General features: G+C 42.4%; 1 protein-coding gene across 4 annotated transcripts in view; it reads left to right on the top strand.

The window, feature by feature from the left end:
- The window catches only part of LOC133482177 (cGMP-dependent 3',5'-cyclic phosphodiesterase), a 148588-nt gene extending 131698 nt beyond the window's left edge, over window positions 1-16890 (top strand). For all 4 annotated transcript variants that reach the window (XM_061781973.1, XM_061781975.1, XM_061781974.1 and 1 more), the window contains 17 exons: window positions 5-44; window positions 527-590; window positions 764-845; window positions 1277-1451; window positions 2577-2689; window positions 4302-4379; window positions 4480-4602; window positions 4725-4795; window positions 5205-5327; window positions 5424-5511; window positions 5943-5990; window positions 6353-6427; window positions 6509-6608; window positions 7236-7348; window positions 8020-8058; window positions 8192-8298; window positions 11133-16890. In XM_061781973.1, coding sequence (XP_061637957.1) covers window positions 5-44; window positions 527-590; window positions 764-845; window positions 1277-1451; window positions 2577-2689; window positions 4302-4379; window positions 4480-4602; window positions 4725-4795; window positions 5205-5327; window positions 5424-5511; window positions 5943-5990; window positions 6353-6427; window positions 6509-6608; window positions 7236-7348; window positions 8020-8058; window positions 8192-8298; window positions 11133-11367 — 1674 coding nt within the window. In that variant the 3' untranslated portion in view covers window positions 11368-16890. The remainder of the gene's footprint in view (window positions 1-4; window positions 45-526; window positions 591-763; window positions 846-1276; window positions 1452-2576; window positions 2690-4301; window positions 4380-4479; window positions 4603-4724; window positions 4796-5204; window positions 5328-5423; window positions 5512-5942; window positions 5991-6352; window positions 6428-6508; window positions 6609-7235; window positions 7349-8019; window positions 8059-8191; window positions 8299-11132) is intronic.
- Window positions 16891-18267: the final 1377 nt, after the last annotated feature.

Below are 18267 nucleotides of genomic sequence, written 5' to 3'. Positions count from 1 at the left end.
ATAGGCGCTCTTGCAAGTGGCCAAGAACCTCTTCACGCACTTGGGTATGTTGATCCTCTGCCTTCCTGTCTGTATCTTGTCTGCAGTGACAGAGGACATTGCAGAACATATAAAGTTAATGTCCAATATATAAGCGATGGCCTAATGAAACATACGGTGCATGTAATGGAGGAAAATATTACGGACGGCAAAGATGATTACACCCGGAGCCATAATATCACAAGGGCATCAAAAGTGAAGGCTTCAGACATTTCAAGTGTCTTAAACAGTAAGCACCATCAGTATAATTAGTTTTTGCTGAGCCATCGTGATTGCTGCTACAACATAATCGATGTATCTGTCTGTGAAACAAATGGCACCTCTTTGCATGGAGCACTTTTAACAATAGAGCTTATCAGCTCGTACAAATGTTTCACCGTTACTCGTGGTTCTATCTGTCTTTATTTATCTAGTCCTTTAATAGCAGTAATTTCCGTCCCATTTAATTTTTACTTCCTCTCATCCTGTCTTTTGTCTATTCTTTCAGATGATGTGTCAGTGCTCTTACAGGAAATTATAGTGGAGGCCAGGAACCTCAGTGGTGCAGAGATGTAAGTCAGCGTGTGGGGGAACAGCGTTAATGTCTTTATCTCTTTTTGCAAAATGCTATCTTGCCTCGTTTAATGAAGGTTCAAAATGACCAGAGATAAAATGGAACAAATATCATTTTGGGAGCTTTGCACTGTGGTGGTTGCCCTTCTCTAAATATCTGTGTGTCTTTCAGCTGTTCAGTGTTCCTGCTGGATCGCCACAGCCACGAGTTGGTGGCCAAGGTGTTCGACGGGGGTGTGGTTAGTGATGAAGAGGTACGACTAATAATCTGCTGCCGTACATCGTTTGACTTTTGCCGTTCCAGGGCCGACCCTCCAAATCATTGATGCGTTTTTATTCTTATGAACACATTCAGACATGCATTAAATGGGACCTCTACATTTAAGCCAACTTAACTAAGTCAACTGTATATAGTATACTGTGGATATTAAAAAGTCTACACACCCCTGTTCATTTACCAGGTTTTGGTAATGTAAAAAAAAAAACGGAGACGGTTACACAATTTCAAAAACTTTTCCGCCTAAATTGAAAAATATTCAATCTTGATACCTACATATTCCGAGTCACTTGAGAGAGACAGCTATCATGTCAATGATCAAATCACAACTTCTGATTCTGATAGTGTTTGCTGAAAGTGCCAGGCATGTAGGACGCTCTTTTGATGTATGTATTTGTGTGCGTGCAGAAGGAATTCCGTATCCCAGCAGATCAGGGTATTGCAGGCCATGTGGCGACCACAGGTCAAATCCTGAACATTAAGGACGCCTACTCCCATCCTCTTTTTTACCGTGGTGTGGACGACAGCACCGGTTTCAGGACTCGCAACATCCTCTGCTTCCCCATCAAAGATGAGACCAATGGTAAAATAGATTAGGACAGTCTTAACAAATCATCTGTTCTCTCTAAAATGTTACTTAACCCTCTTTGTGTCCTCCAAATTGGAATTCTCTTAAAAAGAAAACACGTGTCCCAGTGCAGGTGCACTTTTAGGACAGCTCAGCGAGATGCTGAATCACGTAAAAAATTTTCCACACTGCCCGAATAGTTTTTCTGTAAAGATCTGCCTTACGTCTGTCAAAGGAGAAAACCTAGATATATAGATTCACTTATAGATTTGGGTCTTTTATCCAGAGTTGGAATTCAGGTTTATGTGGGTCCAGATACCCAATACCGACTTGCACATGCTGGACAAAATGTAGAAATAATTATGAATACTGAGACAGAGCAGTACACCTACAGGAATTTAAAAAGAAGACTATCTAGAGTATGTGTTGTCCTTCGGGAATCTATAACAGTTTGTAGAAGCCCTTAACGAAAAAATGTGCCCTTTTTAAAATCTAATAGGCCCATAATGAAATAACCAGCCACTAACGTAATAACTTATTACATTAAATTATTACATTATAGGTTCAGGACTTTTATTACATTGATGGGCAGTTTTTACGTTATGGGCCTATTACATTATAAAAAGGGCAAATGTATTACTTGTTGCAGGCCATTATTACTTTATTGGCTTCTACACCGCTTCCAAGCTTCTAGAAAGAGTGTCTACAAGATTAGAATATTTAGCCATTTATCTGGAAAAACGTTTGTGAGGCCAGAAATCATAATGCTCTTCATGTTCCGATGGCTCACCATTTCCATTCTCGTTCATCCTACAGGTGATGGGTTTGAGATCAGGGCTTCTGTGAAGTTCTTCCACTCTAAACTCATCCCAGCACACCTTTATGCGCTTGCTATGTGCACTCTAATTAAGATTCAGGAGGAACTAGGGGATCTTATTCAACTATGGATTGATTGAGTGATTGGTTGAGAAGTGCGTGTACTTTTTCCCTCCAAAGACTGATTTGCATCGCATTGTCTTTCTGTCGCTCTGACGTTCTTCCTAATATTCATCTTCATTAGCAACAATCCTGCTCACCTATGCCCATGCATGTTCACTATCTGACTTTCATCTATTTGGAATCCCCCTGAATATTCCCCAGAGGTGATCGGGGTTGCTGAGTTGGTGAATAAAATGAACGGGCCGTGGTTCAACCGCTTTGATGAGGACCTGGCCACAGCTTTTTCCATCTACTGTGGTATCAGTATTGCCCATGTAAGTCTCTTCTCACGCACCCATCTATTTACGTCACTGTTTTGAGGAATTTGAATTCATCCTGTTTCAAATTGCTCATATCCTCGTTGAGCTACTGGGTTCTTAAGGAAATATTTTTGCAGTATTTACACCTTCACCTTGATCATGGCTGTAATTCAGTAGTTAGTCCTCCTGAGAACATCGATATTGTCTGACAAAAACAGCATCGGTTCACAGGAAGCAAACTGCTGAGTTGAGTCAGTGGAGAGAGAGAATGAAGGTCTCCAGGAAAATTTGAGGAGATTCAAGTTCGTGATAGAACAGAGCAGCGTTTATGTTGTAGTGCAGAGGCTTTGTGGGACTGCTGCGAGTCCATTAATTATAAACCCAATCTGATGAAATTGACAAAGATTATGTTGAAGACAATGTTTGCGATGGTAAGGATTATCAGAGAAAGGCTACTGGAGTGACAGTTTGTGAATAGGAGAGCTTTTTAGGGAATAGAACATTATTGTTTCATCACTCCAATTTAAAGGTGAATGGTTCTAATGAACATACTTTGTTTTACCACGTGTGTACAGATAGATAGATAGATAGATAGATAGATAGATAGATAGATAGATAGATAGATAGATAGATAGATAGATAGATAGATAGATAGATAGATAGATAGATAGATAGATAGATAGATAGATAGATCGATTTGAATATCGTTGAAAAAGTTCCTTTATATTCAGCTGATCAACAAGTGAAATTGCTATATTATACTGTATAGATTCATGAAATACAAAATAATATGCTTTTCAGCAGGCCAATTGCGGCGTAATTTGTATATTAAAACTAATTATTATTGTTTCTTACTGTATGTAATATTCAAATTTCGTGAAATGACAAATTAGAGGTTTTCGTAAGCTGTAAACTGTAATCATCAAAATTATTAAAAATAAATAAATAAAATCATGAAATATTTAACTGTGTGGTGAATCTATATAGTCTCTGACTTTCGCTTCCAGCATATGACCTTCAAATGACTGCAGGTGTTTGATAGTTTGTGTACAAACTATAGGATTTTAATTTGAAAAATATTTGCTCTCCAGGCGGTTCATTTATCATTGAAAGAAGACCAGTTGCATTATTCATCAAGAGTTACCTTGCTGAGGGGCTGTACTGAAATATAAGTAGCCTGCAGCTTTTAGGTATTTGGGTGTACACAATGGCCGTGGATAGTTGTAGAAGTATGGAGTAATAGTCATCTAAATGTGAGACTCTGTTGTTTACGGTGACTTTTGCATTTAGGACTTGAAGGGAGAGAAGGGTGAATTTAAAAAGCAATCCATGAAGGGGGGGGAGAAAAAAAGAGGGTCAGCTGGATGTCCGTCAATAAGAAACTTTTGACTGCTATTCACAGTTGTCTTGATGATGTTAGTAAACATTTTGCCTGACTTGAAAATACATCTGGGATTGTGAGAGGTCAAAGACATTTTCAGTCCACACTCAAATCTTGGAGGAAGGAAAGAAATAAAATAAAAATGTCCAGCCTGTGAAATATGTTTTGAATGTTGTTATTGTGATATATTTTGGGAATTACGAAAAATATATTCCTAAGCAATTTAACAGTTTGCTGTGTCTTTAGTCATTGCTCTACAAGAAGGTCCATGAAGCCCAGTTCAGATCTCACCTGGCCAATGAAATGATGAAGTACCACATGAAGGTAAGCTTAAATTTCATGGCACTCACTCTCACTGAAAGGAGCATCGTGTTGACTCGTGGAGCTTTTTTACACAACATCATTCAGTGTGTGTATGCTGCAGCTTTCAGAGGACGAGGTGTGTAAACTGCTGGTCGTCGGGATTGAGCCGGTGAAGAAGATCCACCCTTGCTTTGCTGAGTTCACCTACACGCCGCGCTCGCTACCCGATGAGACCACACCTGTGGTAAGCAGAGGGACTATGGCCCTGAAGAGCAACGGCCTGTATGTATGGAAGGGACCGGTGCACAGAGTTATTGTTCAGTAATTGATTTTACTGTGTGTGTGTGTGTGTGTGTGTGTGTACAGTGTGTCCTCAGCATGTTTGAAGACATGGGTTTCATCAACATGTTCAAGATCGACCGTCAGACCCTTGCCAGGTCCGGTACTCTTTCCAAATGCAGGACTAGCCTATAAGCATGCAGCACTTGTCCCATATTTATGTAACCGTAATATATTTTCTTTCCTAACTTTTGTTAGTGCATAATTGTATCTGACACAGATTTAATACTTCACACTTCAGCACAATATCCATGTTTTGATGTCCTTGCTTTTTTGCCTCTTTTAAGTTGTCTTGTGGATTTTTGTAGCAGGCCCTTTTTAGAGCGCTAGCTTTTGGCCGGGTCTTATTTACTGATACAGCATTTGACTGCATTTCCTTAATCGACTATGAGGAAAAGTATCAATCAAAGGACCAATAGTGTTTTGTTTTGTTTAATATTGCTTTTAATCCAAAGAGGAGACTCTCTAGCTGAATACGCTGAACTCCTTTTTTACTCCTTTGGACAGGTTTTGTTTGATGGTCAAGAAAGGCTACAGGGACCCGCCCTACCACAACTGGATGCATGCATTCTCTGTCTCCCACTTCTGCTACCTGCTCTACAAAAACCTTGGGCTGTCCAACTACCTCGAGTGGGTCTCCAACCCTCACCCTGAACAAGCCTTAACAGTGACACAACGTCTTGCCTGTTGTTAATAATGCCCTGTCATCGCTACTCTCATTTTTAGGGATATAGAGATTCTAGCTCTCTTTGTTTCCTGTCTGTGCCATGATCTGGACCATCGCGGGACCAACAATTCTTTCCAAGTGGCCTCGGTGAGAACGTAGGGGTATATATAAAAGGTAGAACAGTCGATGCAATGACGCACACGGAGGTTTAAAAGGAGGTGTAGACCTCCTGATTGTGCGTCATAGAGTGAAGTCTCGTAACACATCTACACTTATATGCTACGAGTGGGAGTAGAAATAGTGTTAGTGTTTAAATAGTGTTTGTCAGTGATATCACTTCCATGAGACACAAAATGTCATTATGATTGGAAGCATGTGTGTCTGTTTTACTCTAATCATGTACTGTGTAACCCTTCAGCCACTTTCTATTTCAAGTCATCTTAAAAGAGGCCCACAGTCGTCAGTGAAGACTTGTTTTTTTTTTTTTTAGGGAGGGAGAATGTTGTTGTTGCTTTTAAATCAATGCAACATATGCGAAGAAAGGTTGTGTTTCATTGGTTGACTGTCTCTATTTTCAGCAATCTGTGCTGGCTGCTCTCTACAGCTCAGAGGGATCTGTGATGGAGGTAAACACACAGCGAGAGACATCAAATAATGTGTAACATGGAGCCATAATGTTGTACATGTGAATGCAATATATTAGTACTAGTTTACATTGCTTCAAGTATAGTAAAACCCCCAAAAAGTATGTTACAACCTCGGAATGCGTCCAAAGGTTTCGAACAAACTGAAAGTTTAACATAGCTGAGTAACTGTGTTATTGCGTATTTTGTGACACCTTGTGGTCAAAACTTAACATTTTCAGCTGCCATGGTTGGGTATTTTTTAAATGTTTAGTCATTTGATTCAGCAGTGTTTTACCATCATATTTCAGGAGTTATTCATTTGTATTTTAACTTTTTTTTTTTTTTTTTTTTTACCGTGCCAGAGACATCATTTTGCCCAGGCCATCGCCATTCTGAACACTCAAGGCTGCAACATTTTTGAGAAGTTCTCCAGAAAGGTGCCGTCTTAAAACAATGACATTTACATATACGTATTCTCACTTTTACTAACTCGGTATATCATCTTTTGCTGACTTTAGGATTACCAGCGCATGCTAGATTTGATGAGGGAGATCATTCTGGCGACAGACCTTGCTCATCACCTTCGCATATTCAAGGACTTACAGAAGATGGCTGATGGTGGGTACCAGTAGTTGGGAGCTGTGACATCATCATCATTTATTATTTTACCTTTAATTAATTGATTGTCAAAGCAACCCTATTTACCAAAACTGTGTCCAAATGATTACAAAAAAAAAAACACATCACAATATTTCTGATATTACTTCCCAAATCAATAAATTATAAAGTTAGAACCTGTACCATTCCGATGAATTTCCACTCAAAGAGGCAGTAACTTACTGTAGTTTTGCATAGTATAATTGGCTATTACCTCTTGACCAGTGGTGTGTTACGAGTGAGGGCAATCATTTAAAAGTCATCCTGACGGACTGTCTACGAACTGGAGTCTATTTTGAGCTGCGCAAGCAATTCAAGGACATTAAAATCTTTGATTGAGTGCCTGTCAGTCATGGACTAGCATCAGACCATACAGTTCCCCGATGCTTAGTCGACATTTAAAAAAATAATAATGATAATTTACAAAGTACACTCAGCTAAAATGCATAATATGATATTGCACAGCCCTGTCCGTCAAAGCATGTTTACTTAAGAGCAGGATACGCTTTTAAAAATTCACTGCATGGCATTTGAATGTTACATTTGAAATGATAAGGTGACTTTGTGCGTGTGTGTCCATGTCTTCAGATGGCTATGATCCTAAAAGCAGTACCCACCGCTCCATGCTGCTGTGCCTGCTGATGACGTCATGTGACCTGTCGGACCAAACCAAGGGCTGGAAGACCACTCGGAAGATTGCTGTCAGTTCTTTTTCTTAACTTGATTTATAATGCATGCAATGGTATGTAAAACACATCTGTTTGTCACCCCAATTGGTAATATGTATTTTAATGACATTGCCTCTGCTGAGTCCTTAAAGTTACCAACAGTACAAAGGAGTCAGCAGGTGTTGCTAGCACATTGCTTCAACATTCTGTGAGCGAACATTTACAAGCTCCAAGTGCAGCAACACTAACCCATATCTGACACAATAAAGTTTATAATATTATATTATTATATAACTGCTTAGCTGTGTGCAAGGGTGTAGTCCTTTATTTCAAGGGAATTGTATGAACGGGACTGCATGTAGGATTACGTTTAATCTTGCTCTGCCCCCTTTTCAACACCAAATCCCTGACCCCGAATCCTGAAAGACCTCAAATACTGGCTCTTATTTGTTTAATAGTACTTTCCACTTAGACCAGTTAGAGCCAAACACTGAAAATCAGTTCTTATCTGTTTGGCCTGTGACCTTTTGTTTTTGAATCAGTTCATGCAGACTTAAAGTAAAATCAAATTATTAATTTCTACCCTGGTGACTGTTTTTTTTGTTTGTTTGTTTTTTTGGGGGGTTGGGGGGGGCAATACAAAGAGTATGTGGTACATAAACATGCTGAATAAACAATAACACCTCACTCTGTGTTGTCTACAGGAACTTATCTACAAAGAGTTCTTCTCTCAAGGAGATCTGGTAGGTGCCCGCTGACTCTTAAATAACAAGTGAAAGCAATTAAACATTTACCAAGTATTTACAGACTGTGTGATTTAACATGGTAAACGTTTGACATACGCGCGTGTGTGTGTATGTGTGTGTGTGTGTCTAGGAAAAAGCCATGGGAAACCGACCCAGCGAGATGATGGACAGGGAAAAAGCTTACATCCCAGAACTACAGATCAGCTTCATGGAGCATATCGCCATGCCCATTTACAAGTGTGTACCAAAACTCTGTAAAACAAGCACTTCATACAGCAACTCACACGCACTGTTTTGTGTCCCGATCAAGGTCAAAGTAGTCCCCACCCAAAAACTTAAACTTCACATTATAGTCCATCCATAAATCCATTTTCTATATTCCATGTCTATATTGCATTAGGGTTGTGGATGAGCTGTAGCATGACAATTTAGTCTTCAATTAAACACCAAACCTCATTGTATTCGTTCTATTAATTTTATATCCAGTACTCTGATTGATTACATATCAGCAGCATAGAATAATTGAAAGTTGTGCATTTGCAGCCAAATTGGGCCAAAACCTATATCACTTTTTAAATTCTAATGAATTCAAGAATGACTAAATAAAACTGAAGCAGTGTTGTGACTATATAGAATTAGACTGCAAATTTTGATTCCATCCGCTTACTTGTTTGAATGCATGAGAAAATCTGAAAGTTAACTAGTGAGTTGCATTGTGGTCGTGCACAAAGAGGCATTTGTAGTTAATAAATATATTGGGAGATCAGTGAAACAAATGGCGTGTGTGTGTGTGTGTGTAATTAAATGACATGTAGCATCTCAATCCCCAGTACCAAACGCGAGCCAAAGTAAAATGTGAACACAGTAGAGCATTTATTGCCAAATATCTCGATAATTTCCTCAAAACTTGGCAGAAGGGACCGACTCACATTGTTGAAATGGGAGCTCTTTTTTATTTTGGGCTGAGATTCAGCTGGCTGCGTGATCATCAAGCCACCATCTGCCAACACACGCATCGTCTCAACTTTGATGATCAGCTGTTTTATAGTCAAAGTTTGCTGCCCTCAAGTGGTCAAATACATTTTTAGCAGGTGACAGGGATACACCCACTTGCACAGATAAATGACATCCAATACATCAGTTACTGTATATCACGAAAATACTTTACAGTTATTATAAAACTATTATATAATAATAATATTGCATTGTACCATACTGAGATCTGTGTATTATTTTGCCCCTCTCATGTAGATTAATTCTTTATTTTTGGGATGGCTTTTTTTTTTTTAAACATTTACTCACTTATAAACAGATATATGTACTTTCTGCTTCTTATTTAGTCAAAATAGGCTTATTACCTTTTCCAACACCTGCAGATGACGACGCCAGAAGTGGGTGGTGTTGCCAATGATTGTAATCAAGTAAGAGTAATGTTACTTTTGAATAATATGACTTAAGTAAAAGTAAAAAGTAGTCCTCCTAATAATTACTCTTGTAAGAGGAAGTATTCAGTGAAAACCAATTCAGTTACAAAGGAAGTGGTGAGTGACTTTTTTTAACACGCGCATGAATGTCAAATTGACAAAATATTAAATAAGAATATGCTTATTCAAATATTGCCCAACAGTATCACTTTAACTAAAACAACAATAAAGTTGAGCAAATTTGGTCACACAAAATGGTCTTTGTTTACACTCGTGAAACAGTACAATAGGCTCTCCAGCCAGAGATGATTAATTATGGAATTATATGTAATTTGATTGATTTGTTTCCATCCATCCATCCATTTTCTAGCGCTTATCCGAGGTCGGGTCGCGGGGGCAGTAGCTTTAGCAGGGACGCCCAGACTTCCCTCTCCCCAGCCACTTCATCCAGCTCTTCCGGGGGGATCCCGAGGCGTTCCCAGGCCAGCCGAAGGACGTAGTCTCTCCAGCGTGTCCTGCGTCGTCCCCGGGGTCTCCTCCTGGTGGGACGTGCCCGGAACACCTCACCGGGGAGGCGTCCGGGAGGCATCCGCATCAGATACCCCAGCCACCTCATCTGGCTCCTCTCGATGTGAAGGAGCAGCGGCTCTACTCTGAGATCCTCCCGGATGACCGAGCTTTTCACCCTATCTCTAAGGGAGAGCCCAGACAGCCCTGCGGTGGAAACTCATTTCGGCCGCTTGTATCCGGGATCTTGTTCTTTCAGTCACGACCCACAGCTCATGACCATAGGTGAGGGTAGGAACGTAGATCGACCGGTAAATCGAGAGCGCCTCACACCGTGGGCAACTCCAGAGTGGAAGAGAGTCCAACCCCTCTCGAGAGGACAGGTACCAGAGCCCAAGCTGTGCCTGGAGGAGAGTCCCACTATATCTAGTCAGAACTTCTCGACCTCACACACCAGCTCGGGCTCCTTCCCTGCCAGAGAGGTGACATACCACATCCCGAGAGCCAGCTTCTGTAGCCGGGGATCGGATCAACAAGGTCCCCGCCTTCGGCCACCGCCCAGCTCGCACTGCAGCCGACCCCTATGGCCCCTCCCACAGGTGGTGAGCCCATGGGAAGGGGGACCCACGTTACCCCAAGGGTGCAGGCCCGGCCACCAGGCGCTCGCCTTCGAGCCCCACCTCAGGACCTGGCTCCAGAGGGGGGGCCCCGGTGACCCGCGTCCGGGCAAGGGAAACCTGAATCCATTTATTGTACTCGTCATAGGGGTTTCTGGAGCCGTGCTTTGTCTGGTGCCTCACCTAGGACCTGCTTGCCACGGGTGACCCTGCCAGAGGCATAAAGCCCCAGACAACTTAGCTCCTAGGATCATTGGGACACACAAACCCCTCCACCACGATAAGGTGATGGCTCAAGGAGTGGTGATTTGTTTTATAATCATAATAATGCATTTTATTTTGGTCACCTTACAGGGTAAAATAATATAAAATTAAGTTGCAAATTAATTATTGTACTAAAAATTGTCCAGTGTCAAATCAAATGCAGTCCCAGTTATTCCAAAGTGGATCAATGAAAACACTTTTCATCATACAGAAGACTTCCCTATGAAAGTGACATCTTTAATTGATTCTGTTCTATTAGGCTGCTGTCTGAACTCTTTCCCGGGGCCACGGAGCTCTACGAGAGAGTGGCGGCCAATCGAGAGCAGTGGACCAAAGTGTCCCACAAGTTCACCATCCGAGGGTTGCCGAGCAACAACAGCCTAGACTTCTTGGACCAGGAATACGAGCTACTGCAGTCCCAGGGCGCTTTCGGTAGTGACCACCTCTGCCTTAACGGCTGCCTTGACGATTGTGAAGGGGGGCACGGCCAGTGACGCCAGCGACCGTTCTTCAGGGTCATGACGTTTTTTTTTGCAGACAACCTTTTAGCGACCGAAGAGGGAGGGGTCTCATTGCTACTTGTCAATCACTTCAGATGCTGAGCAGGCCGGACAGGACAGCATTTCAAACAAATCCGACGAGACAATTGATCTGGGTGGTTTTCGTGATGACATGCTCCACGTTGGTGGTGCAGTGAGACTGGAACACGATGTTTTACAAGTTCATGCGTGCAGTATTCATCATGATTAAGATTGTACAAACACATTGTCACACCTGAACGTCTTTACGGAAACTTTCGGGGGATGGGGCGATACGTGGTCACGTAAACATGATATAAAGTGCTTATCATTTTTTGAATTGCTGATCAATGTTCACACACAAGCAGCTGCCATCAACTTAAGAATGCTTGTGATGTTGTGTTCCACTATTACATCACTATTAATTTATCCAAAACAAAAATGCCGTCCATGTTTCAATGGCGACGAGAATATTTTTGTATTGAATAATTCAAATTATACAGTATTTAAGTCCTGCATTACCACAAATATCCACAAAGGCCATTTGCTTTGTCTTCTCAAGCCTTGTGACAAAACAATTTGACAATCACTCCTCCACTACAGTCACATTACATTAAAAAAAAATCTAATTCAAACACTTGTTTAAACTTATCTTTACCACTCACTTGCCAACTTATTTGTTGTTAATATCCTCACAGAGCCACTATAGATGAAGAAAGTGAAGCCCTTTAAACGATCCATCCCACTTGTTGTGTAAATGAGCCATAGTTGAGCGTGCTCTATTGAGTGTGTCATATGGATCTGCCTTATTGTGCATCTTTGCTGCCTTTCTTAGAGCTTTTAATAGATTCCAACTGAAATAAAACTGTCTCTTTATTATTGTGAATTTGTTACAGACATAGTAGATCGCTTGACTATAAGTGTGTTGACTGAAGGACCACCGCACTCAGAAAATGTATATTTGTGAAATAATCTTTGTAAAGACCTCAGTTGTTGTGTCATTTCACCCTTTTGGTTTGCCTACATAAAGCCACCATTTGGTGATTATGACTGGGAAAGTGTTTGATGCCAGTGTGGCTGGGAAAAAAAGGAATCAGAGATGTAGCCATCAATGAAATTATTCCCAAAGGAAAAGTTTGAATGTTCTTTTTTTTTTTTTTTTTTTGCAGCTCTCTGATTGTGCCTCATTTAGAAACGTTGGGAGTTCTTGTTAAATGTTGCGCCACTTTTACCTTGTTTTGAATAGGAAATGCTGCAGCTATTGTGAAGCCAACCACTGAGGAGTTACACAATATAACTATATCTGTAATGGAGAACACTGTATGTACGTTGGTGGGCTGTGTGTGTGTGTGTGTGTGTGTGTGTGTGTGTGCGTGCGTGCGTGCGTGCGTGGATGGGAGAGGGTTCATGACCAATTGAGTGCATAAAAAGTGTGGCTGTGTGGGAAGTTGGGAAAGAGAGATTCCAATTAAGCTAGTGCAGTCTTTTTGGCTCATTTGAAATGATATTGCTATGTCCCTAATAATTCCAGTGGTGGCGGAGGAAAGTATAGAATAATGCAATCAGGGTGTATACGTGTACTGTTTGTCTTTCAACGTATGTCATGGGGGGTTACGTTGGTGTGTGCGTGTGTGTCTTTTACCTACAAGAGAATACAGACTGCCTTGGTTTGAGTTTTTTCTACAAAATGTTTTCAAAGGGCATATAGATGTTTTTACAGTTACTCTCCCACTCGAGCTTTCTTTTACATTGTTCTATAGCATGTTAGTTCATTTGAAACAATTATGTCATGTATACCTGCCTTTTTCATGTGCAATATGAAGTGTTTGCCTGAGTGAAAATGTAAATTCCTTTGCCTCTTGTTAATTTATTTCCTGAGGTTTGAGCTCCCTGAGGCGTTTGAGATCAGGGTCAGTGAAGTGTCCTGTTTTAATCCCAGAATGCCTCAGATAGTTCACATCTTCAAATTGAGTGTGTATCTGTCATTGTATGTTGCTTTTAGAGAGTCAGGTCTACTTGTGCCAGGTGAAGAATTTGGCCTCCTTGGCCAACCCTCAGAGTTAAAAATGAATTTATAGTCTTCATTCTCTGTTTATAGAGTGATGACATGGGCTATTGTTGATGTCAAATGTTTTTGTTTTTCTGCTACATCATCGCCAGCATTGAAATGTCCCTGTAACTTGTTTGCAGCCAATCTTTAAATCCCCATCATAAAGCAGCGGCACTCCATCCATCCATTTTCTTCCACTTATCTGAAGTCGGGTCGGGGGGGCAGCAGCTTAAGCAGGGAAGGGACTTCACTTTCCACGGCCTCTTCGTCCAGCTCTTCCGGGGGGATCCCGAGGCGTTCCCAGGCCAGCCGAGAGATGTCGTCTCTCCAGCGTGTCCTGGGTCGTCCCCGGGGCCTTCTCCTGGCGGGACGTACCTGGAACACCTCACCAGGGAGGCGTCTAGGAGGCATCCTAACCAGATGCCCGAGCCACCTCATCTGGCTCCCCTCAATGCGGAGGAGTAGCGGCTCGACTCTGACCCCCTGCCAGATGACTGAGCTTCTCACCCTCAAAGGGAGAGCCCGGAGACAGTGTGGAGGAAACTCATTTTGGCCGCTTGTATCTGCGATCTTGTTCATTCGGTCATAACCCACAGTTCATGCCCATAGGTGAGGGTAGGAACATATATCAACCGGTAAATTGAGAGCTTTGCATTTCAGCTCAGCTCCATCTTCACCACGACAGACCGATAGAAAGTCTGCATCACTCCAGACGCTGCACCGATCCGCCTGCCAATCTCTCGCTCCATTTTTCCCTCACTCGTGAACAAGACCCCGAGATACTTGAACTCCTCCAGTAGGGGCAGGATCTCTTCCTCGACCCAGAGAGGGCACTCCACCCTTTTCTGACTGAGGACCATGGCCTTAGATTTGGAGGTGCTGATTGTCACCCCAGCTGCTTCACACTCTGCTGTCAACCATTCCAGCAAGAGTTGGAGATCACGGCTTGATGAAGCCGTCAGAACCACATCATCTGCAAAGAGCAGCGACATGGTACTGATGTCACCAAACCGGACACCCTCAGCACCCCGGCTGTCCCTAGAAATTCTGTCCATAAAGTTAATGAACAGAATCTGTGATAAAAGGGCAGTCTTGGCGGAGTCCAACCCTCACTAGAAACAAATCTGATTTACTGCTGGCAATCCACACCAAAATCTTATACCAGTTGTACAGGGACCGAACATCCCTTACCAGGGGGAGTCCGGTACCCCATTCTCCCGGAGCACCTCCCACAGGACTGTGCAAGGGACATGGTCGAACACCTTCTCCAAGTCCACTAAATACATGTAGACTGGTTGGGTGAACTCCCATGCACCCTCGAAGACCCTGCTGAGGGTGTAGAGCTGGTCCACCGTTCCATGGCCAGGAGAAAAACCACACTGCTTCTCCTGAATCTGAGATTTGACTTCCTGATGGACCCTCCTCTCCAGAACCCCTGAATAGACCTTACCAAGGAGGCTGTGATTCCCTTATAGCTGGAACACACCCTCCGGTCCCTTTGCCAATCCAGAGTCACTGTCCCTGATGTCCATGCGATGTTGCGGAGGCGTGTCAACCAGGACAGCCACACAACATCCAAAGCCTTTAGGGACTCCGGGGGGGATCTCATCCACCCCTGCGGCCCTGCCACCAAGGAGCTTTTTAACCACCTCGGTTATCTCAGCCCCAGAGATAGAAGAACATCTCAGAGTCCCAAGACTCAGCTTCCTCATGGGAAGGCCCGTTGGTGGAATTGACGAGGTATTCAAAGTATTCGGCCCACCAACTCACAACGTTCCAAATTGAGGTCAGCAGCGCACCATCCCCACTATACACAGAGTTGACGGTACACTGTTTCCCCTTCCTGAGACGCCTGATGGTGGACCAGAATTTCCTGAAGGCCGTCCGGAAGTGTGGCCTCACTGAGCTCTTCACATGCCAAAGTTTTTTCCTCAAGCGACCACCAAAGCTGTGTTCCGCTTGGCCATCCAGTACCTATCAGCTGCCACCGGAATTCCACAGCCCATAAAGGCCCCGATAGGACTCCTTCTTCGGCTTGACAGCATCCCTTACGGCTGGTGTCCACCAACATTTCCGCCACCACAGGCACCGACAACCTTACGGCCACAGCTCCGGTCAGCCGCCTCAACAATGGAGGCACAGAACATGGTCCACAATGTCCCCCGTCTCCCCCGGGAGGTAGGCGAAGTTCTGTCAGAGGTGGGAGTTGAAGCTACTTCTGACAGGGGACTCTACCAGACGTTCCCAGCAGACCCTCACAATAGGTCTGCCAGGTCGGACCGGCATCTTCCCCCACCATCGGAGCCAACTCAGGTGGTGATTAGTTGACAGCTCTACCCCTCTCTTCACACAGTGTCCAAGACATGCGGGCGCAAGTCCGATGACAAGACCACAAAGTCCATTATCGAACCAAACCAAGCCAAGTCAGGGGGGGCAATCCTCCCTATCATCCCCCTCCAGGTCTCACTGTCATTGTCCACGTGAGCGTTGAAGTCCCCCAGCAGAACGAGGGGAGTCCCCAGCGGGAGCACAAACAACTGTCAGGACCCGACCCCCACACCTGAAGGCGGAGGGAGGCTACCCTCTTGTCCACTGGGTAAACCCCAATGTACAGGCACAGAGTCAGGGGCCATAAGAATGCCCACACCTGCTCGGTGCTTTTTACCGTGGGCAACTCCAGAGTGGAAAAGAGTCCAACCCCTCTCAAGAGGACTCGTACCAGAGCCCAAGCTGTGTGCGGAGGTGAACCCGACTATATCAAGTTGGAACTTCTCAACCTCACACACCAGCTCGGGGTCCTTCCCTGCCAGAGAGGTGACATTCCACATCCCTAGAGCCAGCTTTTGTTGCCGAGGATCGGACTGCTGTGGTCCCCGACTTCGGCCGACACCCAGCTCACTACGCACCCGACAACCTCGGCCTCTCCCACAGGCAGTAAGCCCATGGGACGGCAGCACGACTCTAACCTGTGAAAATGCCATTGCACTGCTCATCTGTGACTTAACGTGAAGTGGTAAACATATTATTGCTGTAAATAGGAAGGTTTGAAGAAGGAAACGTTATGTCGTCTGTCATTATTACAATAGGATGTATTTTCTATGTAATTAAAATGCTTCTTTTGAGTTTTCTTCCCCCCTCCGCCCCCCCCACCCAACTCCACATTGAGAACTTTCAAGAGACAGGATAAAAGAAAACTGTGTAAACGTGTATTCTGTATTTCTGATAGTGCAGCACAAACAATAACCCAATCTAATCTGACACTGTATAAAAAATGCTTTACAGGGGAATAAATACAGTCATTTGTTTCTTTTATTGTTTTGTTTTGTTGTGTCTGAGAGCTTGGGCTATATCTTGACTTTAAATGAACAATGATATATAAGAGAAAAAGACAAATGATGACATTTTTGTTTGGGTCATTTGTGGAATAAAAGTGATGAAAGGTGTCAACATTACTGACTCCTAATGGTTTTTGTTTTTTTAACTTTTGTTATTCTTTTAAGATAAAAAGATGTGTCGAAGTGGCAAAACTCTGTCACACTAATTTGAGTTCTATGTGACTTGCAAACAAGTATGTTACCACAAAACAAAAAAAATGTTGCTTTCTTCAATTCTATCAATTATACACCAAGCAAAAGAATATTGTCCTAAACAGGCCAACTGATACTGTACTGAAGAAACAATTTGTCCCCCCAAATAACAATGTAACATGTAAAAATGCTGACCCGGGAATATTTCACAGTTTCTCAGTTGGAAAAGCTACTGTATGTGGGAGGACAGAAGGATACACAACAAGAAAATCAGAATACTTTACAACTCAATACATTTTTCAATCAGGTTCCAATTTGATAATTATTTCAGTTGAAGCGCAAATAAATTAGCCTGTTAGTAAGACATCGCGATTAAAAAAAAGGTCAAAATGCAAGTCAATCATCTGACAAAGCTGATGAAATAACATTGCCCATCAGAGCCACTGGCAATAGACAAAAGTGGCCTAGACAATGAAGTTTTCATTAGAAGGTGCACCTGACAAGATGACTGATGATGATGAAAAAAGTAGTAATAAATAATTATTGGGGTAGTTTTTTCAGAAGCACACTAAACAACTGTGGCATATAAAAATTAACGTGTGCAGTTTAGTCATGCATTCATTCAAAATTAAGAAAAGTGATCAAGATGTAATTAATTAGATTACTTAGAAAGTAATTGAAATGGTTACCCTACTACTTTTTCATCAGGGGAACTTGTAATCGCAACTACATTTCCAAAGTAATCTATATCACATTGTACAGTTTGTTATATATGTATTTGCATTTGCTTTTAATTAGCTTTGTTTTACTCTGCTGTCTGCAGCCAGGTCAGCATTGCAAATGAGAATCTGTTCTCAACTGATTTACCTGGATAAATAAAGGTTAAAAAAAATTTTAAATCAAGATTTCAACCGCAGTTGACGCTACGTGTCTCTATTTACGTATTTTTTTAATATCATATCGTCATTTGCGAGCTTGGAAAAAGTAGCAAGCTTATTTTGACAAGAGGTATAAAGTACAGCTAGGACTAGCTATTTTCAATTGAAAACAGATGGCAGTAAAAGTAGAAGTAAAGGTCGTCATAAATACAAATAAATTGCAGTAGTAAAGTACAGATACCGGAAAAATCTACCTAGGTACAGTAACTACGTATTTGTAATTCATTACTTCAGTTCCCATCAAAGCTTGCTGGTTTGATAGTATAATGTGAGAGTGTAAATACAGTTATCACAATTATTCGATACGGCTGCAGACGTTACTTGTGCCAACGGACTTCAACAGTATTTGAATGTAACGGAA

This window comes from Phyllopteryx taeniolatus, chromosome 8, assembly GCF_024500385.1.
Source record: "Phyllopteryx taeniolatus isolate TA_2022b chromosome 8, UOR_Ptae_1.2, whole genome shotgun sequence".
Taxonomy (NCBI): Eukaryota; Metazoa; Chordata; class Actinopteri; order Syngnathiformes; family Syngnathidae; genus Phyllopteryx; species Phyllopteryx taeniolatus.
Note: the sequence above shows the minus strand (reverse complement) of the source record. Positions and strands in the feature narration are given on the sequence as shown.